General features: G+C 41.2%; 1 protein-coding gene across 2 annotated transcripts; it reads right to left on the bottom strand.

Annotated features, from left to right (window-relative positions):
• Positions 1-385: 385 nt before the first annotated feature.
• Positions 386-23,498, bottom strand: spats2 (spermatogenesis associated serine rich 2). Of its 2 annotated transcripts, XM_079239108.1 has the most exons (14): positions 23,421-23,498; positions 21,198-21,226; positions 20,815-21,085; positions 19,736-19,815; positions 18,897-19,005; positions 18,353-18,402; positions 17,833-18,055; positions 16,453-16,632; positions 16,118-16,253; positions 8,931-8,989; positions 7,438-7,547; positions 7,148-7,250; positions 4,264-4,409; positions 386-4,168 (listed from the first exon to the last, which is right to left on the bottom strand). In XM_079239108.1, exons 3-14 carry the CDS (start codon positions 20,837-20,839, stop codon positions 3,926-3,928), a joined length of 1,464 nt encoding a protein of 487 aa, XP_079095234.1. In that variant the 5' UTR covers positions 20,840-21,085; positions 21,198-21,226; positions 23,421-23,498; the 3' UTR covers positions 386-3,925. The 2 variants fall into 2 exon arrangements, with proteins under 2 accessions (XP_079095234.1, XP_079095233.1); XM_079239107.1 differs by lacking the exon at positions 21,198-21,226 and having other exon boundaries at positions 23,421-23,494.
• Between the last annotated feature and the right edge of the window lie 1,257 nt (positions 23,499-24,755).

The following is a 24,755-nucleotide window of genomic DNA, read 5'->3' as shown; positions in this document are numbered from 1 at the left end:
TCCTGATGAGCTGTTTGATCCATTTGATTATAATCAGGTGTGCTGGACCAGGAAGGATTCTGGCCCTCAAGGACCAGGGTTCCCCATCGCTGCTTCAAACCAGCCATTCTGGCTCCTAACCAATGTGATGGCGCCGCCTGCTGAACTTCTGTGATACTACATACATTTAAAGTTATCCAACATTAAAATGAATCAGATTTCAGGCAATAACTCAGACCTTGCGAAAGAGACTGGTACATGATTGGAGCCCTTTAAACTGTACAGCTCACATAGTTACATGTTAAAAGGAAGATTTACATGCAGTGTGATGTGTAAATGTTAATAAAAAGGTACGCAGCTGGTATTGCAAACGGTTTATTTGTAGTAAATGAAAAGTGTGCCATTCGGTGAGGAGGAGAAAGAGAGGGCTGGGCAGTCAGGGACGGTTGATGTCTTTGGTCCATACTCTGGTGGAGGGGATGTCAAGGAGTCGGTGGGAGACGAGAAAAAGGCACTTGAGTTTACAGTTGTCTCAGAAAAGTTTTGAGAAAGGACACAAGGTCTACTGGGGAAATGAATGAACTACATATTTTAACTTCCATTATGACTAGTATGAATATCACATACAAAATGCCCCATGTGAGCACAAAAATCATATAGCTACATATATGTATATACAGTAAAGGAACTTGAAATAAAAGTGGGTGGGAAAACAAAACGGTGAAGTGTTGGATTTATCCCCTTTGGAAATTTTACAGGCTGATGACAGAAACAAAAGGCAGTCATTTTAAACTGGATCTGGATGAGACCATGTCTTTGGCGATAACCTAATTTCCCTAAAGTTTATAATGTAAAACAATAACAAAAAAAAAAAAGGTTGAAGTGAGACATCACTGAAGGTGAGATCGCTACTGACTGAATCCAGCAGCTCTAAAAGTTAAATGTTGGAATAAAAGCTGAATATTTAAAGTGTCCTGCAGTTTTAATCCGTACATATCGCAGCCCTCAACCAATCAAAAGACCAGGACTGGCTGAGGAAAAGTGTAGTTTGGTACAATCTTCAGTGTATCGATGATCTAAGCGATAAAACCAAACCATCTGTGCGTCACTTAGAAGAAACGTCTTGTGATTTGCTGCCTTATTGAGCGTCAACCTGCCAACGTCTGATCCCCACAAACCAACACACTGAAAGTTGTTTATTTCAAACAAAAACAAAAGTGTAAAAATGGTCATTTTTTCTTTTCGTCAGGACGTTTTGGGGACAACCTGTCAGCTCGGAGAGGTTTCTAAGCAACACCTCCTTTTACAGGTTTTTTTTTCCTGACACTGGTTTGCACATGCGCTTAACACAAGAGTTTTGTGCTAATTAAAAGCGTTAAGAAATGCTGGTCAGGTAAATTTTATTCCTATAATTCTTCTACCTAAAGAAAAAACAAAACAGCATTTCTCCAACACTTGCTTCAGGATGATCCCACAGAAAGGCTCCAAGATGCATCTGAGAGACTTTCCACAGACACTGGGCTCACTTTCAGCCCAATAACAGTAAATACAACTTTTCCAGCAGTATTTACCGTTACAAGAAGCAACAACGAGTCTGTAGCACAATCACAAACTTCATCAAGACCATATTAAACATTTTTTCTAGTTCAAATTCAAGACTAAAGATTAAGCAGCTGCTGAGCTGAAAAAACAAACAAACAAAAAAAAAAAAACCCAACACTTTGAAACCTCTCTGTTGACTTGCTTTGATGCTGCAAAGGAAACTGTCCTGAACATCACTGTAAGCTCACAACGGCGTCACATGTGCTCCAACACATGACAAGAAAGCTAACAAGCATTTTCCCCAAACACTAAAAACCCTCCTTTCAGTCAAATCCAATCAGCACTTAAGCCTGCAAACATGTTTACACCTTTTTGTTCTCCCCCCCTCCCCAAACAATATTCACTAACTACTGGAGTAAACTTTTTTTTTTTTTAAATCTCAAATAATAAAAGAAAAAAAAATCCTATAATTAGAAAGCCATGAACAAAGAAAAAAATGGGGAAGGAAGAGACATTAAATTCACTCCCTCCCCCAGAGTCTGCTCGTAGGAAGACGACACCATATGCAGACACGTTATGCAGCAACAAGTCTAACAACCAATTCCCTCTACAGCTTCGCAGCTCAGTCTATGTACATAACTACACAACGATAAGAAACAAGGAAACGCAAGGAGTCCCTGTTCCTTATTAAACCCACTGCAAAAAGATCGACTGCCGAGGATGAGCCGAGGTCTTCACCGCCATTTTGTTCTCAAACCAGACAGAAATGAAATTTTAACCTCAAAGCAACAACTTGCCAAAAGCAAAAGATCAGTGAAACTAAAAGCCCTCGAATGCATCAGTTTGATCAAAGTTTCCTCTCTGGATGGACACGGTGGGAATATTAAAAAAAAAAAGGAGGGGGAAGGTGGATCTTGAGAGACAATTCTGACATTTCTAAATCCCACATCAAGCTCTGCGAGTACCATCCATTTGCAAAGCGGTTATGATGCAGACATCCAATTGTAGAAAGGCAAATGTGAAGTTGGTGACTAAAAGGCAAGCACGACATTAATATGCCATTCATGTGCATATAACGAGAAAAAGGAACGAACGGCGTGTGGAAGAAACTCCAGCTGAGTAAACGTTCAGTTATGAAACAGCATGTGCACAAAGGAGCTTCCTTTGTCGAGTCTTAGCTTTATTTTACAAAAAGGTAATGAGCCCTCTCAGATAGAGAAGAATGGATAGCAAGCCGAGGACAACAGCACACACCACGACCCCGTTGGCCAGCGGGAGGGGAGCACATCACTACTTCAGGCAAAACTAAGGAGGAAGAGTTTGACATTATGAGAAATAAGCTTCCCTCCTATCTGGCAGAGTTAGAGGAGAACATGGACTCATGTTTTTGGTAAATATGGAGCAACAGGAAGAAATTAATAAGCCTTTATGTTACAGGATGCTAATTTTGCTCATCCTTGACTAACCACCTAAAAAAAAAAAAAAAAAAAAGCTCAAATTGGACGTTTACATTTTGGCTTTCGCACAAAAACCCAACAGATAAAAGTGAAGTGAGAATTTGAGTGGCAGTCTGTCGACAGCTGGAGAGTTAATAGAGCCGTTTCTGCCTGACGATTACCAGACGTGTCTTTATATTTGGCAAACGAGACACATGTGGAGTCCATGCATTCATTTAACTCTGCAAAATGAAGGCGGGAACATACATGTTAAACTATTCCTTTAAGAAGAAACCTCTGGGTCCTAATCAGTCTAAGTCCCAACATAAACAAGTTCTGTACAGTTTGTAGCAGCCATACAAAGAGCTCTGAATTACAGCTTGATATGTCTCATTTTGACCTTGTGACAACTGATGACAGTCTGTAGTGTCGACTGCACGTCTACTCCTCTGATGATAGAAAATCCTCGTCCGTGCTATACCTGCTTTTGCACGTCGCCTTCCACACTGAAGGCAATCGAAATGGAGACGAGAAAAGCGAGATCTGAGCTTCAAATCAGAGAGCTGACAGAGCAACGGCAAAAATAGAAAAAAGTACTAAGAGTTCAACTTCAATAGTGCACAGATTGTTGCAGATAATCACGTCAGTCTCCGGCGGACTGCTCGACTGCAAACACTAAACGACAGAGATGGAAAGATCTCTAAACAGGGCCTAAAGATAGGAACGCTTCCCGAAACCAGGAGGAGAGAAACGGAAAAGCAGGAGCCATTACACAACAGTGAGAGCTTTTCAAGTCTGAAGGATGAATGGACTTATGTAGAGGCGGCACTACAGCTCAACTGACTGAAATATGTAAACTTGTATTTTATTCTTCATTGAAATGAGTTAATAAGGGGGGAGGGGGAGGGGAGCGGAAGGGGGTGCAGGTGTTAGTGGATGGGTCTGATTGAGCGGACAATTTTCCAATGTCAAGGGACGTGTGTTCGCGGCTGCCTCTGGGGCAGCCCGTTGTGAGCGGCTCGGTCTTGATGGTGGGAGGGGCCTCTGGAGCTGTTTGAGTGCTGCGATGTGGAGCCGGAGGAGCCGCCATCGCTCTGATAGCGGTGGTTTGGACGACCGGCGTTCCTCTCGTGGTAGGAGCTGCCGTTATACCGCTGACCACCTGAGTGATAACCCTGTCCCTGGAAAGTGCGGCGGTTTCCTTGGAAAATCTGCGGGACAAGAAGGAAAAATCAGCCGCAGCAGCAAACAGACATGTCTCGTATTAATGGTCTTTCAGGATTTTACATGTGTGCTTCCAGCTGACCTGTTTGGCAGGGGGAGGGCGGGTTTCTCTGGGGGGGCTTTGAGTTTTGGTGGGAGGTGGCGTCTCTTGTAGGCCTGGGCTGGCGACAGAAGATGATGTTGAGCTACAACGGGAGCGATTCGAGTAGCCGGTACGGGGGTGGTACACTGGAAGAAAAGATTAGATTCATCATCATCATCATTAATCTTCACCAGGACAGCAGCAGAGAGACGTAGAGGTAGACAGAAAGCCTTTTTTTTTTTTTTTTTTTAACCACCAGCATTTAAAAAAAAAACAAAAAACAAAAAAACAACTATTGGCGTTTTAAGAACCCTTTAAATACTTATGGCCCCTCCCAGCTTGTAGGTGGTTCTGAGTCTTAGAGCTGATGTGGAACGTTGTTCTACAGTTCACCACAATCCTCATGTGTACCCAGCGGGAACCACCCCCGGACCGTTTCAAAGATGATAACAGTCTTTATTTGTCTTCTGTTTGTGTGTTTTTTTTAAGTTCCAGAAACAGGTCGCTCACAGCTCTTATGGATAATAAACAGATACAGTTTATATTTTTATTATAATAATTATAAATATATATATTTTAAATATAAAACCAGCAGGCGGATGACAGAACAGCAGGTCTGTCATGCAGCACGGTTGAAATATGAAACATCTAACAGATCATACAAGATTTTAGATTAAAAACTAAATAAAAAATGGCTCAGGGCAGAGCCCTGCTGGTTAAGTGGGGGTCAGAGTGTGCAGATTTTATATATATCGGGAAAAGGAAAAAAAAAGCAAACAAAAAAAACTGTCAGAGTCCACTTCTAGAAAAGTTAAACTGTAAGTAGCTGTGAGCACATCCTGATCCTGCACACTTTCCCTTTCTAAATCTCAGTAGCGGTAAAGCAGGCTGCATGTGCATGACCCGGGCCGTAACATCCATCCTTTCACACATCGTTCAATAAACAGCAGAATATCCTGCTGAGAAGAAGAAGAGGAAGTTGGTGGTGTGAGAGATCAAAGTGCAACCAGGAAGCCTGAAAAGAAAAACAAAACATAACATTCATGGTTGTTGGTTCTCTGGATCAGCAGCAATGAGGAAATTCTGAGGAGGCAGAGCGTCGCTGTGACGGTTAACGCAGCCGGCTCGGCGAAATGCACCAACATTTGGCAGCAGTCCAGCATTTATGTGGATGGAAAAGGGATGACTGTGCAGTGTGGTGGACAAAAGACGACATGAAGGAAGCTGTGGCTGATGGCACACGAAGAGGAAGACCCCAACGCAAGTCGATCTTTCTCAAGCAGACAGAGGAGAGTCGACGGCCATGACAACCGACAGGCGGATCCTGTGGAAACCCACTCTTCCCCTAGATCTTAATACCGGAGCCACAGATCAATATTAGCCTAAAAGACGTGAGAAAAAGGCAAATTCTACATCTGAAGGCAAGTTTTCACTGATCTAACCAGTTTAAAATATGCACCAAGACTTCAGCCAACCAGTTTATGTGATCCTCCCAACAATGCTGTACAACAGCAGGTTTTTCCCTCCAAGGACATTGATCTGTCGGTCTCGCCTCCTGTCACTCATTCCACCCTGACACACACCGCACACCATGCAGGTAGAGCCGCCATGTTGGGGGCAAGCAGTGTTTGTTGAAGTTTATGACGACGATTCATCTTTTCAGCGTGGTGTGTGAGATTTACAAAGGGATTAATGTCAGCTAGATGACCAGGATGTTGAGCCAATAGGTGAGGCAGCTCACCTGCAGAGTTATTGGCTCCTAAATTAAACTGATCCAGATGATGCAGATTAAATATTCAGGATCTGTCTTCTTTAAAATACTTAGAATGACCAGAAAAAGGGGGGCATGCCCGCTCCAGGTCAGGAATAAGATCCTGAAACAACTGGAGGAGTTAAAGCACATCGGGATCTTGTTATTGAGTAAAGGAAAGATGGAGTTGGGGATCCACAGGTGGGTTGGTGCGGCGTCTCCATCGGTCTGTTGTGTTGACAAAAGCTTAAATGTGAAGCTTTTGATTCGCCAGTCGATCTACGGTCCTGTCCGAACCGATGGTCATGAGATGTGGGTACTTAGAGACCAGGTAAGAAGCTGGGTCATCAGAGGGGTTCAGAGTAGAGCTGCTGCTCTTTCATATGGAGAGGAGCCAGAAGATGGTACTGCTATCTGCTTAGGATGCCTCCTGGACATCTCCCTGGTGAGGTGTTTCGGGAAAGTCGCACTGAGAAGAGACTCCATGGAAACCTCTGGATCAAAACGATGACAAGCTACATATCGGAATAAAAAGGACAATATGTCCAGAAAGACGTCCATGGCAGACGTGTATCTTCCATCTTAACAGCTTTTTGGGGGGAGGTGTCGATTAAAAGTTTGAGGAGATTGCGTGTGAAAGACACTGATGCCACAGCGCTTACAGCTTACAGGAACACACACACACACACACACACACACACCATGTCAACATTCACGTGTTTGCATTTGATGAAGGACTCCTAGCTGATTCTGGAGGGAACTATTTGCATCCCGAGGATGACAACTGGTCCTCTAACGACAGTTAAAGTGACAGTGCTTCTGTTTGCAACCGCAGTGCATTCATCCACAATAACAACGTACATAAAGCAGCACACATCAGAGGAGACTATAAACTTATTCAAATACATTTCAGTCGTGTTTAATATGTCATGTAAAGTGCTAAATTGCATCGGTTACTTTCTCCAGGTTTCTCATCATTCCACACCGTTTCACACAAATGATTTATATCAATCATTTAATTATGGGCATCTAAACTGAGATGGCCAGTTTGTATTTGTGTTTTAAGACTTATTATAACATTATTTTGTATTATGCAGGAAGAGCTGGAGAACAGGAAAAAACAAGGCTTAGTACCTGATCCAAACCCAGAGATGCTCGTCTTCAGTGGTTCAAGATCAAATGTAAACCTTACAGCTTTCCCAAGGTCCTCGTCATATTTACGCTCACTCACAAAGTGCTGAAGAAAAAGGGGGAAAAAAGAAAAAAAAAAAAAAATCATGAGAACAGTTATAAAAATACTTAAAAGGCCCATCGGGAATAATCCATTTCTATTTTAATTAGGAAAAACACGACTTACTATGAATGTCTTTTTATTTATGCATTTTTTTTTAAACCATTAAAGCTTAAGAGGTGTTGCAACGTACCTTGATGTCTGCACGCAGTTCAGTCAGCTGCTCCTCTGACATAGACGCAGAGCGGTCCGTCAGCCGCCTGAGCTCCTCCGCTCTCTTCTGCCGGGCATCCAAGATCACCACTGAAACACACCAATCACAGGCTTTACATGACCTGGCGTGGAAGTTCATAGGTGTGTGAAAACATCATCAGACTTCATTCGGGCAGATTAAATCCAAGCACGTGAGAATCCATCCGCTACGAGCTCCAGTAACATCATGCGCTATGTCTTCCACAGTTCTGAGACAACCAACATGCCATTACAGGACACAACTGGAGCATTTCTACAAAGTCTGCAACGTCTCATAATGGGGCCGTTTGTGCTGCTTTGACTCTCAGTGGTTTTATTTCAGACCATCATGTAGAAAGCAATAAATCTCCAGCCTGCGTTTCCAGTCTGAGACAGAGCCTCCAGTTAACAGAGCAAAACAAAGGGAAGCCTTTCTGATATTTTTCCAGACATCTTTCCTTTCCTCCTAATAGAACAGATCTGGTGCATCTACAGGCCAAAAAAAAAAAAAAGCCGTCCTCACCAGAGAAAGTCTGAGCAAACGTGATTTCACCTGGACTTTTAATTCACTTAGTTTCACTGCATTTCCTGGAAAAAGCTCCCTGAAGAGACGTGAATAGATTCACGCTGAAAACTCTCCAGCAGGAGCTGAACCCATTTCTTTTAGCGTGGCTTTCTGCCTCTTATTTCAACAAGACATCACCATGACAGCAGACGGATGTAGACGTCACCTCTCATTCAGACGTTTTACACACCAAAGCTTTTATTCTCCATTAATCGTGCTGCTTGCTATTAATGGGAGAAATTACAGCGGACAGGAGGAAAAGAGGTGCATCGTTTTTAACAATTAACTTTTCTATTTTAAGACTGAACGCCTTATTGGTCACGTTTGTCTCTACAGGAGGAAACTAACATCATTTAGCCCCTGAAAGCAATCCAGAAGGAAGAGAGAAATGGAAGGTAAATTTTCAAGAAACATGGATTTTGTAAGGTCAAAGAAGCACTAGAGTTTCTTTGGTTTCCTCTCAATTCACCACACACCTTGCACAAAGACAGCATTGAGCCTCCCTTGACACCTGACACTATTCACTTTTTCCAGGCCTGGAACACACAACAGTCCACACTAAAAAAAAAAAAAGGACGGAATAAGAGAGAATGGCCTACTTGTACAAATATGCAGTCCTGCTCTGTCACGTTACACACACACACAAGCATGTAGACGCACACACCGAGTATGCTCTAGGTATATCAGAGCCCTAAGGGCACCACTGCAGTTTAGAAGAAACTGGGACTTGCTGTTTCACAACAATCGGTTCTACTCCCTCTGGAAGTGATTTAGGTCAGATTCTCCAGGCCTTTGAGTCAGGTGATCATATTATGGAAGAATACTAGCAGTCCTTGTTTAGTAAGTGACAAGCAGCATTCAGTGTAGACACTGGAAAATTAAGTACTTACTGGCTTCGGCTTTCACTTTGTCCATCTCTGCCAGTAGAGTCACCTCTCTGTCCATTAAGCTACAAGACAGAAAAGAGGGTTCATTTTATTTGAATCCAAGGTGAGAAAGAAGACGCATGGAGAAAAAAAACAAAAAACAAAAAAAACACACGCACTGAAGTTGTTTCTAATTGTTAAATTGCATCAGAAATGACAGTGAAGGGGCAAACTGATCAGAAAAACATCCAGTAACACATGCTGAATTGGAGAAAAAAAAAAAAAAAAAGTAGGAAAGGTGCCATGTTTACAGTGGATTTTCTTGCAGTTAGATGTTTTGTTTTTATGTTAGCGGTGGGCAGATTGATCCAAACATTGTCTAATATTGATACAAACATTGGTACAGATACTGATTGATATTAATAACTAGGGCTGTTCCCCACACAGCAGAGGCAGATGGCTGCCTGTCCTTGAGCCGGGGTCTGACGGAGGTTTCCTTCCTGTTAAAAGGGAGTTTTTTCCTTCCCACTGTCGCCAGTGTACTTGCTCAGGATGGGAGATCGAGTTGAACCAACTCAATCTGTTGGTTTCCTTATATAGGCCATTATGAATTGGCTTTCATTATGTTTTCCCCTCTGTCTGTAAAGCGTCTTGAGATGGCATTGCTGTGATTTGACGCTATATAAATCAAGTTGAATTGAATTGAATTAGTTTTGTCCTGATTCGATTCAGATTTTTTTGGGTGCCGATTAAATTTCAATTGTGATTCTCACTTTTCTTTAATATTGCTGATTTTTGTAGACTAAAAAACAACAACAAAAAAAAAGTACAACTTTTTCAAAGTCATTTTTCTTAAGTTCATTGAGGGAAAAAACAGTAGCCAGATCATCATTCTGCTGCTGTAATGCCCAAGAAGACAAGTAAAAAGATCAATAAAAACAATAAAAATGACAAATTATTATTATAATTTTTAAAAAAAAAAAAAAAAAAAAAAAAAGATTTTAAAATTGTGAAGCAAAAAATCCTGATATTCGGTTTTTGATTTAATTACCCACCCCTACTAAAAAAACATTGATACTTCAGTTCCAGTGCCTCTCCTCTATGCAGCATGTCCTGCCGTGTTACATAAAAGAAGCAACCCGCCTGTCTGCATTTATCGGAAGGGCCTCTCTGTCACGGAGCAGTCACACCTTGAGCCTCCTCCCTCCTTTTGCATTTTGATGTTTTTATCCTCATGTGACTCAGCTGCACAGGTTAAACGAGCAAGTAAACAAGCACCAGCCAGCAGCACACACACCCACGCCACAAAAGCAGTGTGGAGCAGGATGTAAGATGTAACGGCTGAGTGGCTAATTTCTAATGAACCGGATAGGTCATCCTACGGCCGTCCTCTAAATGTGAAAAGGGTCAGAAATGTCATATATTAGGGGAATTAGTAGTTGCTGCTGGACTCTTAACCGCTGTGACAAGGAACCAACATGCCAAAAACCAACCTCTGTCATTGATTTAACGCCCAATTCAGATTTCTAACTGCCGCTAGTCATCAAATGTGTCTTATTACTTTCTGTCAACCTAACCCTATACGCACTCGCATCTGACCTTTAGCAACCAAGTACAAAAGTGAGTAAGACTGCTACCATTCCACAACAAAAGCGAGCACATACCAGTCCAATATTTTATTTTATGCCCTTTAACGCTTTTGTTTGAGGACAAAAAAAACAAAAAAAAAAAACAAAAAGAAAATGGAAGAAAATTTGGGCCAATGTGCGTAACATGATCTGCTCACAGCAGCTCTCAGCAGGCTTGGTATTAACACGTCTGCCTTTAGACATGGTGGAACGACCTGTTGTTCACTGGAGCTGAGGCCTGCTGATCTTATATTTAAGAGCTTTCTGCCTGCGGTGCGGCATCATGAGGCTTCTGCAAGACTTTGACTTTGTATCTCACTTGCCGGCTGATAAAAGACGACACACACATGGGGCCATTCCTCTTTTAAAAACACCAAAACATGACAGGCTTGGTTCTGACAGCTTCGATATGAGCAATTTTATGTTTTATTAAAAAATGAAACCAAAATTTTGTTAAACTAGAATTCAAAGCTACCCTACGATCATTAAGAAAATTAAATAAAATATAAAACATCTTTAAATCAGATGGGGGGGGGGATGGGACGGGACAGTGGGAGTACTGATGGAGTTGAATAGGACTTGTGATGCTTAAATAAAGCATTTTTTAAAGGGCACAACAAAAGAGCCTTTTTATCAAAACCTGAATAATACATTTAATTAAGGAACTAAGTTAATAAAAAGAAGAAAGGTTTGTCTTAAGCTTTGCGTTTTTCTGAATCTGGAGCAGAGTTCGTACTGCTTTTGCCAAATGCCCATTGCAAAATAAAATCTAATTGTGCTGCTTTATTAGGGAAATAAATGACTACTACTAAAAAAAAATTCAACTTCAGACTTTTAGGTTGCTAATATGTCATCTCAGAGCTACTGGAACAAAAAGTAGGCGATGCCCCCACCGTAATGGTGCTTTTCTCCTGCGTGCTTATTCCATTACATTGACTCAGTAGACAATTTTATCTAAACTGGCTTAAAGCAAAGTACACTGGGGAGTTTGGAGTGGTTATTGCACTGAATGAAGATGGCAACTTGGCTTTTAGTTTACCCAGCAGAGATAAGCTCCATCAGGAGAGACTGAGAAATATATCTATATCTAAAGTCTAAGTCAATAAACATGCTTGTGCTTACATTAATCACAGTTTGCAGTTAAAAACTCATAACTGGTGTTGTAAATTTTCCTTTCTGGACCTTCTAACAACTTCTTGGGAAAAAGGAAGTGCATTAGTGTGTCCATGCAGCTATGGATCTGTTCCTGTCAACAGGAGATAATTCTCTGCTCAAACATTATTCCAGACTGGGATGGCGTTCACGCTGCACTTCTCAAACAAATCGGACCTTTTAAAAAGACACATTTCACTCTCCACCAGAAGCAAAATATAAATGGAGATGCGTCAGATCATAGTGGGCTTCTTCAGCATAACTTTGACCAAATTCTTCCATGTTTTCCCTGCTAGTCTCCCATCTGCAGCCGTCCACTATCCCATTCGCTTTGCCTCTGGTTGTGTTTACCTATGCTGCAGGTAAAGATTGTGCATAGAACCCACAATGCACTTTATTTTGTAGTCCATTTCTTGTATTTGGTTTGCTTGAAGCCCACAGAGGCTTGTGTTTGTAAGCAGATTGGTGGTTACATTATGGTGGTTAAACCCAATCAGAATTTGTTTTGTGCATTCACATTTCCTTAAACTTTCCGAGCAAACGGACTCGGTTTCTAATCAAAAAGGCTGAGGTCAATGTGCCCTTAATGTCCCCGTAGGGTTAGAGGTGTCCAGAGTTACCCCTGTCCTGCAGGGTTTGGATGCTTCCTGCTGCAGCAGACCTGAATCAGAATAATGGATCTACATGTTTGGGCCGCACTTGACCAGGCAGAGAGTCATTTAAATTCGACTCAGGTGTGATGATGCACAGATATCTCTAACACCTGCAGGACTTCAGCCTTTAAAGACTGGATATGGACACCTCTGCTGGAGAAAAATGGTGAGATAGCACCCAAAAAAGAAGAAGAAAAGAAAGATTCCATTCAAAGAAAACACAATCAGACACCAGGCAGTGCAGTAACATATTAAAGGAAAACCATTATTGGCTTGGAAACATCATCAATGGCACCTTACTCCAGAATGACTGCTTTCACAATATGTGGCAACATGTTCATCCATCACAGCTTAGAAATAAACTTTCAGACCCACAACGGTTTCGGTGCTGGAGAGACCATCTATTAATCACTCCTACAGTCCTGGTAGGGAGGTAGCACCTCTCAAAGTGCATCAAACTTCAGTCGCCTTATATTCAAGTTACATAAGCTCTGGTAAAGTCTGTGCAGCTGCAGAAGACCTTATCTGTACAAACTGCGATGTTATTCCAACATTTATGCCCAGGTTACTGAGTGCAGGGTGACCTGTACTCGTTAAGTCAACTAGAGATTAAAAGACCAGAGGGATCGATTCAATAAAAAACAAACTGTATCCCCCCCCCTCCTCTTTCTTAACCTTAAATAAAAATCATCCCACCACAAGAACAGCCCTTCAGAGACGGTCTTGTTGCAGCTTAACTGCACCTCCTAAACCTAAACTCTACAGCGCTGTCCGTAGAGCCGAGACACACAAGTCGATGGATTCACTTCATCTTTACATCTTATGCCACAAGGTGGAAACAACTGATCTGAAGCAATTATTTCACTTCTTAAAATGTCCGCAACGTATGAGTCACTTTTAGACAGACTGTTGCATAAGATGGACAAAGGTAAACAAAAATGCCCTTTGACTCACTGACAGTACAGTAAGATCAGTAACAGGTAAAATTATTATTCTTTTTAAAACATTGCATTCAGTCAACTAAATAGGTCCAAGAGCTTTGGTACAAAAAACACCTGATCAGGAACTTGAGGCTTCCTTGTGCTTTTCAACACGAGAAATTAAACTTAAATGAGTTTTCATCTGCAAGGTAATAAGCATCTCTGCTGGACTTTAGAGTCTTTGGGTTGTGCATGCGATTCATGCCTTTAATTAACTTAATTGACAGAACAAGTAAGGGTGTGGATAAAAAGAAGGCTTGGTGAGGCTTTTGCAAACTTCAGCAAGCTGTTAGACTTCAGGTCAAAGCGACAAAGAGGCATTGGTCTGAAATGTTGCTTCTTACTGCTGAGTAAAAACAAAGCTGTCATACACACAAAATAAATGAAAAGAAAAGGTGTGTTTTAACCATAGACTGTATATAAAGAGATGGACGGAGCCTCCGTGACGTCACCCATAGGTTTCTGAAGAGCTGAATTGAAGCTCGGTGGGCGGTTCCTACCATCACCATGTTGGCAGCGTCATGTGCGTCGTCTCGCCCGGAAAATACAAATATGGGCAAAGAGGTGGAGCTGAGAGGGAAGCTGTGAGCGAACTCCGAGCTGCCTGTAGCTAAGAGCTAACCCAGAGATAACGGGAGCTAACCAGCTAACGGAGGTAAGCGGGCTAAAGCTAAGTCACGTTGTTAACCGGCTAAAAACCGCGGTTGTTCTACGTTCTTCTTACTTGAAGCCAGAGATTGGTACCTGTCAGTCAAAAGGACACACCCCTAAATTTGCAGAACTTCGTGATTAAATTACTTCTAAACGGGCGAGTTAGAAAAAAATTTACCCCCCCCCCCCCCCCCCCCCCCCCCCACAGTTGTCATGAAGGTAAACCTGACCTATAAACCTAAAATGGATTTTTGAACCAGGCTGTAAACATGTTTATTTCTGCCGTGAAGTTGGTCTTTTTAACATGGGAGTCTATGGGGATTTGCTCTGTTTTGCAGCCCCTAGTGGATGAAGGGGGAACTGCAGTTTTATGCACTTCGCATAGGCTTCACTTTTAATCGCCGGAGGTTGCCGCTTGGTTTCAACACTGTACCTATCGACGAAAGAAACCCCAAACTAATGAAATACCTGAGCGGTTCCCTAATTTAGTTAGATTTACCTAATCCTTTTAAATGGTTCATCTCTGAACCTAAATTGTGTTGATGCCCATTTAAAGGCGCATTATGTAACTTTCTGACCGTAAAACTCCATGTTCCAGACTTATTTGATGACAGTGACTTCTATCACGTCTATTTCTAAAGTCTGAGGCTGAGAAACCGCACTTTACAACTTTATCACACGGGACGCTGCATCATGTTGCAGCAGAGTTTTGCTTCATGCTAATAAACACAGGCTGTTTTTTACGTGCAACGTCGCTGATCCAGCAAAGAAACGCAAGAAAATTAAAAGAGAGAGAGAAAGAGAACGTCAGAGGAATCGTAAGATGGCCTCTTGCTGGCAAAGAGCAAACAGGTCAGGTAGGATGCAAGACGGATGCTGAACCAGCTGTTATAGAGTAGTGCATGACGGGGAAAATAGCAAAACTTCTCTGGTGTTAAGACAACATGTCAACATGAGGATTTTCTTCTGCAAATGTCAACAACACTGTCGCGGGTTCAGGAGTTTTAAAGTCTCTTTGTGTTCACATCACATGTTCAACTGTGACAGTAGATCTTGCACTACAAAACATTTTTGCCAAATTTATCCCAGAATTGTGCGATTTTGATCAAATCTGTATCAAACAGCTGCGGCTGTCATGCAGGCCTGTTATTATTAACCGTATTCTACACATGATACAAGTCCCTCTGAGCTATTTGTGCTGATCTTGTCAAAGAGAAAATAGCAGTTCCTCTTTGTAACTTCTCTCCAGCATGTCACCATACTGCAAGCTGGATGCTTCTCAATCCTTTCCCATCGACTCCATGGAAACATCAAACTGGGGCGTCTGTGCCTCACAAGTTGCGTCTTTGGAGCCTTCCGAATAGCAATAAGTGCCTGCCAATCAAACTCCCGGTTTATCTGTGATCTGGGGCATTTTGTCTTCAAATCTTGTTGTGTGGATGAAGCTTTACTCTCTAATCCACTCACGCCCTTATTTCTATCTCTCTCTCACCCTTTAATAACTTGCTGGAAGCTGAAAACCTTGTATAGCTGGACGTCTGAATGTCATTACAGAGCTGCGTGTGCTCATCCTGGTTTGTTTGGCAAACCTAAGCCCTGGAGCAGAAATGACAGGGCAGTTTACCGCCTAAAAACATGCATGGAAATTATTCAGGATTCCAAGGGGATCACAGGCCTTTTCTTAGGAGCAGAGGACTAGTTCCAGTCCAGTAAAACAGAGCTGCCTCTGCAGAATTCCTTTTATGTAAACTCATAAGAATTATTTATAAAACTACACAGAGAGCATGAAAAAAATTTACTCAAGTATTCTCCAACATTCTGATTTTTCTTATGAAAACCACTCCATGACGTTCTTTACGTCCATCAGGCTTTGCAGTAACTCAGAAATGCGCCAGCGAGCCTATTTAAAGACAACTAAACTGATTAATTAGCTGGAATCAGGACATTTTTGTCAATAAATAATGTAATTTAATGAAGAGTCAAGAAAGCAATTGTAGTAATAAAGTCTGTTTCATCAGAGGTTCTAAATATTAAGCTGCTGTGCCTAAAAGTTTCAGTGGAGGGAAGAAAAATAAGTCACGGATGCCTCGATGCCAACATTCAACTCAAGCCGTGACTGAAAACTGGTTTAGAAACAGGAAACATACCAGCTCTGGAGCTCAGCGAATGTCTGCTTCATCCTCTTGATTGAGGAGTCCATCTCCTCCTTGACGACCATCCTGTAGCGAGTCAGGGAGGCCGTGCACCTCTGCAGGTCTTTCACAGAACGGTCAATGTTGGGAGCTGAGGAGAAGACATTAAAAGTGTCATGAGAGTGTTTTTATCCCACGCCTGTGTGAGCTTAAAAGCTGAATCTGTGAGGAACCAAACACGGATTTCTCCTCAGGTTACGTGTGGCTGGGTGGTGGCTCAAGGTGCATTTCACTTTATTGATAACCACAAACGGGACAAGATGATCTCAGCGGTAAGAGCTCTGCCTTACCCATCTTCTTTACTCCTGACGATCCCTGCTCATGACCTGCAGGTGTTAATAAAGAGGATGGGGGATGAGAGTGTGAGCCAGGCCTGTGCCGGGACTTGTTCCCTCTTGGAGCTTGGTGATGCTTCCCTCCCTGCTGAGAGGCAGGACTTGGAGCGCTACCCTGACTTTCTCCTTCTGCACCTGACAGAGGAAACAAGAAAAAAAGTCTCAATGAAAAAGGTCATCCAGAGCAGAATTTTTCTCAGGAAATTAATAAAATATACACAAGCCATCACCGCCTCCCAGTTGGTAAGCAGAGAATATTTATAGTTGGCATCAGATGGAACAGATATTGTTTTTTTTTTAAACTATTTATCTCAAACTATTGATAGGATTAAGTGCTAATCAAGGCGCTGTGTGAACAGCAACAAAAACTTGCCAACCAGTACTTCCTTTCCACTGCATTAGCAGCTTTGGCTTTATGTGGACATGAAAAACCCTTTACTCAGAGTCATTGTAAACAAGCAAACCAACCAGCAAATGTGTAAATGAACAGGCGGGTCATCCAAGAAAGCCATACGTCAGTCTGGGATTTATATTGATAGGGAACAAATACAAATAAAATCAAGGAGCAGTTAAATGCTAGATGAATGGGATTCGGGTGCCACGTTGCGTTCAGGGATGTGGAAGTGGAAGCTGTCTTTTGAGAGTACACTCAGGATAAGATTATGTGAAATGCTGAGGGTTTGGTGGCTGTATGTCAGGAAAATGTAGACATAACACCCCTTCTGGCGTCTAACATGTACATGTATGTCATTGAGGCGTTACTTCAAGACAATTATATCCTTTTTCTTTGTGTCAATAAGAATAGGTTTGAAGCGATTGTTACTATTAAGTTTTTATGAGAAATTGAAGTTAATGAGTCCATTTGTTAACGGTCGTTCAGCCAGTTTAGTAGCCTAAGAACTACCAAGTCTCAGGGATGTGCTTTTCTCTGCAGCGACGCTCATTTTGACACAACATGGCCGTGTTGGACGGTCTGCCAGAACAGGTATTCCAATCAGTCATTAAACCAGACACAGGTGAGTATTTTTGTTTCACTTCTAATGTTACAACAAAAATATGAACTGAAAGTAGATAACCCAGAAGCAGTGGAGGCGGGCTTCCCGCACAGATTCGCTCTGAACTGAGTGACATGACAGGTATTCGCTGATGGTAGCTGGCGTACTGACAAGCACACGCGGTTTAATGTGATGGAAAAGGTGACGTTAAAGAAAAACATCTTAATGGTCCACACAACGTTCATTTACACATCAGATTACATTATTAACTCCTTACTGTTGCTATTTTATAGCTAAGATGATACCACCGACCGCATTTCACTTCAACATTTGCATTTACCGGTGGTTTCGGATGTAGCGGGTTCAGAGTCCAGCTCAGCTGCATCCAGGGAAGCGGAGTCCAACTGTTCACTCAGCGAATCAAGCGACTCTCCATCCATGACTGATCCATTGGCATGAAAGCCATTCATCTCATCCTTGGCCTCCTCTGGTGTTGTGGCTTCAGGTTGAGCAGGCTCTGCTGTGGCCTGCGGCTGAGGCTTAGGCTTCTTTTTCTTCTTGGGCTGCACAGAGATATCAATGTCAAACTCCTCGGTTCATTATCTCCATGACAATCAGTGGAATGACATGGACCAATTTCAATCAAAGGACATTTATTTAAAAAAAAAAAAAAACAAACAAAAAAAACAAAACAAAGATAATAAAGCTGTGGTGTTCGCGCTCACAATGCTGCGCTGCACTTATTCAGTCACTCCAAGGCAGGCATTTTGATTACAAAGAGAACACTTGTATTTTATAGCTGAAGGTGACATGAATCACCAGCACTAAGACAATTAAAACACTGGCTGTCAAACGCTTACTTTCTTTTTACCGGTGACATTCCACTCTTTCAGGATCTCAACTGCACTTCCTGCAACACATGACAAGCATACTCAGTGAAATGGAAAAGTTTTAAAGCCTTGTAATGCCATCTTAATGTATGAATGGCCCTGAGACATTATCTGAATACTGCTAAAGAAGAAAAAAAAAAAAAGGGAACAAAGCAGCGTGACGTACAAGCACAACCCTTTTCTATAATTAAAGCTGCGAAACTAAAGGCATGCAAATGACGCTCGACATCTGAATTCAAAGCATGTCGTGTATGATGAAAAAAAAAAAAAAAAGGTTACTTGAAGTCTAAGACATGTGGGTGGCATGCCAGGACTAGTTAACAGCAGCTAAACTAGGAAGTGGTAGAAACCTATGTGGTGGAGTTAAACCGGACAGGAAATAAGATGCATTACATAAAAAAAAGGAACAAACCACACAAGTTCACTCAATGAGGTGTGAACAGCCCATATCATCGCTTATGGGAACATCCTGTAATCACAGGAACTTTCAGCTCAAACGCCAACATCCTCGTACCTTCCAAGAAAGCCTGCACGGCCTTGTCCACGCAGTTCTCGAAATGCTGCAACACCAGCACAATCTCGTTGTTGCTCTTGTTGGGGACAACTGCCCTTACGGCGCTAATCTGGAAAGGAAAGAGGAGACAGTCACTAAAAAGGAATTTTACCACAAAAACCTTTCGACATTTTAATAACATCTGGTCTGCAGACACAGCTGCACATCCCTTCTCATTTTAGCATTAGACGTGTGCAGGAGGACAGAAAATCTGCTGATATTAAGCAAAGTTTTGATGCTAGCTTTTAAGGATTTACTGTTAAAACAAAACTAATCACAAGCTGCATTGGCTAAATAATTCTTCACTTCTTAATAAAAAAAAATAAAAAAAACTCCATATTCTCACACTGTCTACAATCCAACACCTTATCAAGCTTATAAATCATCCTATTAGCTTCCTTATTTTGTGCTGCCCTCTCAACTAACAGCTGTAAAAACAATGCAAATGTAAAGCAAAGCCACTTTTAAAGAAAATTGTTGCAACTACGCCTAGCAGGATTGAAAGGACGAGGAGGGGGTGGGGGGGCACATTAGGAGTCGAAGCTCCAAAAAGCTGCTGCTTCGCTTTTATTAAACTCAAACTGTTGCTCGTGCTGGCAACTTGCCGTGTCAGGTTTACTGTTGTCTAAAAGGCCGCTCTCTGGGAAACTGCTGAATGGATCTTGTAATCAGTGAAATTGAACGTAGTGTTGGCACGGCCTTGCTTTGTGAGCAGATTAGTCTAGGATAACACAAATGCTGCCATTTCATGGTTCAGATTGCATGCAGAGCCCGCCTTCTGCAGCACGAACAGTTCTTACCTTCTCCTTCATCCTCTCAGCTGTTCCTCCCTGGGACATGACCATTTTTAAACGGGTGTCAAATACCACACCGGATGTATCTGCAGGAAAAAAAAAAAAAGAAAGAAACTAATATCTACTCTCCACGATTCGTCCATGCACAACCTGAGCCATATTTGCAAAGCCAATGTAGAACATCATTTGCAAAGCAAAACAATCACCAGACATCTTTACAGAGATTTCCTGAAAATAAAAAAAAATAAAAAAAATAAAAAAAAGTTGCTGGCCACTCATAAGAATCTTAATCGCGTTACAGCAGATTTGTGCTTGTGAAACTGATACACAAGAAGTTTATGTACGTTAGTAAAAACAGGGAGAAGCAAAAACTCTGAGACAACTTGAAAGTAGGTCTGTTTCCTGCAAGTTAACAGATTATGAAAATGCCAGCATCAGTGAGCTGTGGAGGTACAAGGGCCTGTTGTAAAGGCAGCTTAGCACAAACACTTAAGTTAGCAGCAGAAGCAGCGAGCACTTCGTCACATCTGTGCCTCAATCATCTGGAATCTGCATCTGACTCAAGTGAGAGTGAGAAAAAAAAAGAAAAAAAGAAAAGGACAACCTCCAAAAAGACATTCTTTTAAGACATCCAACCTCGGGGTTTCTATCAGAGGCAGAATAAAACTGGATGATTCAAGAAACAGCTGAGTCGAGGCTTAAAGCCCCTTTTCTGTAAACATCCAAAGGACTCTTCTTTATACGATGATAAGCAGAAACATACAGCTGAGATGAGTCAGAGCACAGTCCAAAGGTAATCTATTGCCATTTAAATGCATGACAAGGAAAACTGCTGAGTCCTGGCAAAAGATGTTTTTCTTACACATGAAAGTAGGTTAACGTCACTGCAAATGTCCAGGGCATAAATTCACTGTAAAGGTACAGCCTTCCGTAACGCCGAGCGTAAAATAAAAACAAAAACCTCATTAACTTGAGCTGACAATTACACACACATCTATTTGTCACAAGATATACAACCATTAACTACCCACAGAACACATATCCTCCTCTCCCAACAACAATTTGTTTTAAAGACAAATACATACCCTTTTGGCTGTTTTTCTTTGCCATGTCTTTGAATATATTCTATCTAGTTTCCAAATACAGGCTGTGAATTGGTGTAAAGTAAATTAAAGCTTGAGTTGTTCTTGGTAAAGACGTTTTCAACAAAGCTTCCAATTGGCAGGAGGAGTGGAATAATAGGATTCAGATGCAGGTCTTCACCATTTGGGCAAAAAAAAGGAGGAAAAAAAAAAGAAAAAAAAAAAGGAAAAAATGAGGGATTTCCCTTCTTTCAGCAGCCAAGTTGATTCAAACCTGCAAGAAATGAAAAATACAAAAAAATATCAGCCTTGTCACTACAGTTAGAGATTAATAATGCTTTGAAGGTATATAAAACATTAAAAAGGCAGTTCAAGTCATGCCATACACAGTAAACTCTGCCCTCCACTTTAGGATCTGGAGAAAAAAGAAAAAAAAAAAGTCAAAGCAAATGAAATGAAACCCATTTTCCTGTACATATGAATGAAAAACAGATCAATAAATTATTGTTTGTCTAGAAGAGCTTTCTCATGAAAAATCTGCTTTTAATAACGCCCTTGGCAGAAACACTGCATTTAATTTGGCCCTGAAAGTTAGCAGGGCTGCAGAGTAACATCTTCTGAAGGGCATTTCCTTTTCTTAGTTCACTGCAGGAGCGGTGGTTGATTAGGACATAAGAGCGACCCTGAATATTCACCATAACTTCAGAGTCTGAGCCGTTTCATTCAGCCGACTTCAAAGGTTTGTATTGCAAGATTGAACTCTGTGTGTGATCAAACTAGTTTTCCTGGAAGCCTGGTGCAGTTTTGCTACCCGATGCCAGCGCCGTGTCCGAGAAAGGTTTGTGACCTTTGGACATTTTTACAGCTTCATTTTCATAACAGTGAATAAACAGAACTTGACTAAAATTGGATTAATACCACATAATTAGAATAAATGTTAAAAATATTTAGCCAGTTTTTAGTCAATTATATCTATTCCATCCCCCCCAAATGCCTCTACAAGGCTTCCAGCTATCTGGACACGGTTTTATAAACCAGCTGCTCTCCACTTGTAGGTTTCCTTTTCCGATTCTGGTTTCCCTAGAAAGGGAAACTTAAAAGCCTGTGCAAACCAACACCCTCTAGATTAGGACTCGGCATGCTACAGTCCCGGTTCCACCACACCTTCACAGACGTCAGACCCATCAGCACAAATAACCAGTGACGCAGCAGTGGCCACTCATGCAAACATGAGGATGCATTATGTTTATTAAGAGGGATGGTGGTTGAATATTTAAGAGAGAGCCCGGGCACTTCGTGTTATGTCAATGAAAAGTTTGTTTGAACAGAATTAAGCCAAACTAATTTAACTAAGACTTTGCTGCCAGTGAGTGATACTCACTGGCAGCTTCTGCACCTGTTATATGTGCAGCGAACTGGGGCAAAATATGAAGATTTGGAATAGGAAAAGAAAAGCGGCAATCAAATGAGAATATTTCAGCTTTATAAAGCGCGAAATAAACAGAAAACTGGTTCATGCAAATGTTGCAACAGCTTAAATAAAGTAAATGTAGTTTTATAGCTTAAATTGATCCAAACAACACTGTAGAAGGGCACATATAGATCTGATCTCACCTTAAGGAAATGAGCATTAAAATGACTAGAATTCAGTCTGGATTAGTAATAAACTGACTTAAATAAAATGCACCAAATCAGGAAAGACTGCTTTAAATTCTATAAGAGAAAGGGGGGGGGGGGGGGGGGTCACTTTCTAATGATTTAATTTTTCTACAGTTCATAGCCAATGAAACGTGTCAGAAAAACAATCAATAAATTTATTAAGAGTGAGGATTAAACTGCAGCTTTCTAATCGTGTAGAAAGAATTTGATCTTCTGCAGCTTGAAGAAAACATGCCAAATATTTCCCAAATGCAAACCACAGCAATTCTGCGTTCTGCAGAGGCCGAACTACCACACAGATTTTGCTGCATATCTAAACGGTGAGTTTTTATGTTTTCTTTGCTTGATTTTCAGCTAAAATTAGCTCCATCTTTTGTTAAAGAAGCGCCACGACGAACACTGACCACCAAACACTTTGGGTCAATGTTAGCAGCTACACAACGCAGAGGTGAAAATCATCTGCCTATAAAAACGGGACCTTTTTCGTCATGTAACACTTGGCCAGGTTTTAAACTTAACATAGGCTGTAAGTTTACCTTCTTGCATAACGGGGTCTCTGGTCCAGACCTTCATTTCAAAGCTGCTCCTTTCACGTATTTGGCTCAAGTCCGGAGGTTACGTTCCCGTTAGCGTGCTAACATTACCTAACATTACGCTGTTAGTTTCGCAAGGCTCTGCCTCACTAAACGCTATAGTGGGAGTATTTTACAAAATCCTATATAAAACAAAAACTAATTAGTTGCAATCACACGATACAAACACTTTCCTGCAAGGCGGACCTTTGGATGCAGCCGTAAGTAGCACTAGCATGTGGCTAAAAGGCTGCTTTATTAGTCACTGAGCTGCTCAACTTTGCCACTAAATTGCTAAGCAGCTGCTTAAAGCATTTGTTTTCCGGTCCAATAACAAGCGGAATAGATTTTTTTAGAATAATGTGACTGTGTACGTACCTGATGCTGGTAGCAGAGGGGACCGTAGCTTCTGGAAACAGGTTAGAGCAGCTCCAAGCGACAGCCGTCTTAAATGCCAAGTAGTCTGTTGCTGTGGCCGATATTTGCCTCAGCAGGCTCCTTCTCGGTTGCCAGGTTGGATTCAAAGAGACCCTTTTTAATACGTCTGCGCCGTGGCGGAAGAACACACAAAAATGTAAAATACTTAATTAATAATCAAACAATAAATCTTTTAAAAAATGCACAATCGTAATAAACATTATATTTTGATTAGTCTTTGTGAAAAACACAACAAGTAAAAAAAACAACAACAAACAAACAAACAAGAAAGGTTATAATGACAATTCCACAAATCCTGACATTGGAAAATTGAAGGGTTTATAATTGGAAAAATGCATAGAAATGAAAAATTCTGCCATAAAAATGTATTTATGAAGGGGTTAAGGTAGATGGGGGTGTTCACCACCCAAGGCATTGGAAGACATTGCATTTACATTAGCTCTCTAGGCTCTGTTATCTGTGTAATGTTTACATTGTCAAACCTTTACAAACAACAGTTTGTACTATTAGTGTCCCTTAATTTTCTTTTTCATTTATCTAATTATTGGTTTAATTTTTGACAGTCTTGTAAAATTCCAATTTGTGTGGGCTTTACATTTTTTTTTATACTCATCTGGTGACCCCGTGAAACTATGGGGTCCCAACCCACAGTTTGCAGAGGCCTATGGGAACCACTGGGCTGGAGTGCTGTAGTCCTTACAGGTCTGTCTAATAAGTCCATTCAACAGCTGCTGTTAGACCAGAATGTCCTCACAAAGGCTAAGAAAATGAATAACACAACTCCAGTCCTAAGCTCTTTACACTTGTTTCTAGCAGTCAAAGAACTGACTTCAAAATCCTTTTGGTAGAGCACTGAATGGTTTAGAACCAAAATGCATTCAGATCTTATACAGATTTATTTATTTATTTATTTATCATGCATGGAGCATCTGGAAAACAAAGAATTTCCCTCCCGATATCAATTAAGTATTTCTGATTCTGATTTATTTAACATATTTTATTTCTTCCAAAAGTTTGTTTTTAATATACTTTTACACTTGAATTGTCTTGCACATAAAATGTGCTTTACAAATAAACTTGTCTTGCCTTATCTTGTGGTGTTGATATTGATAATGTTAGTAATATTGTTTTAATTGCTACTTTTACTTTCAACCTATTGAAAAATGTTTATTCACCCGTCTAATTAACCAAACCTGGCAACCGCCACTCAACGTCGTCATTTCCGAGTAAAAGAAAAGGGTGCGCTCGTTTTGTCACCTTTTGACGCACGCCACA

This window comes from Telmatherina bonti (genome assembly GCF_933228915.1).
Source record: "Telmatherina bonti genome assembly, chromosome: 4".
Taxonomy (NCBI): domain Eukaryota; kingdom Metazoa; phylum Chordata; class Actinopteri; order Atheriniformes; family Telmatherinidae; genus Telmatherina; species Telmatherina bonti.
Note: the sequence above shows the minus strand (reverse complement) of the source record. Positions and strands in the feature narration are given on the sequence as shown.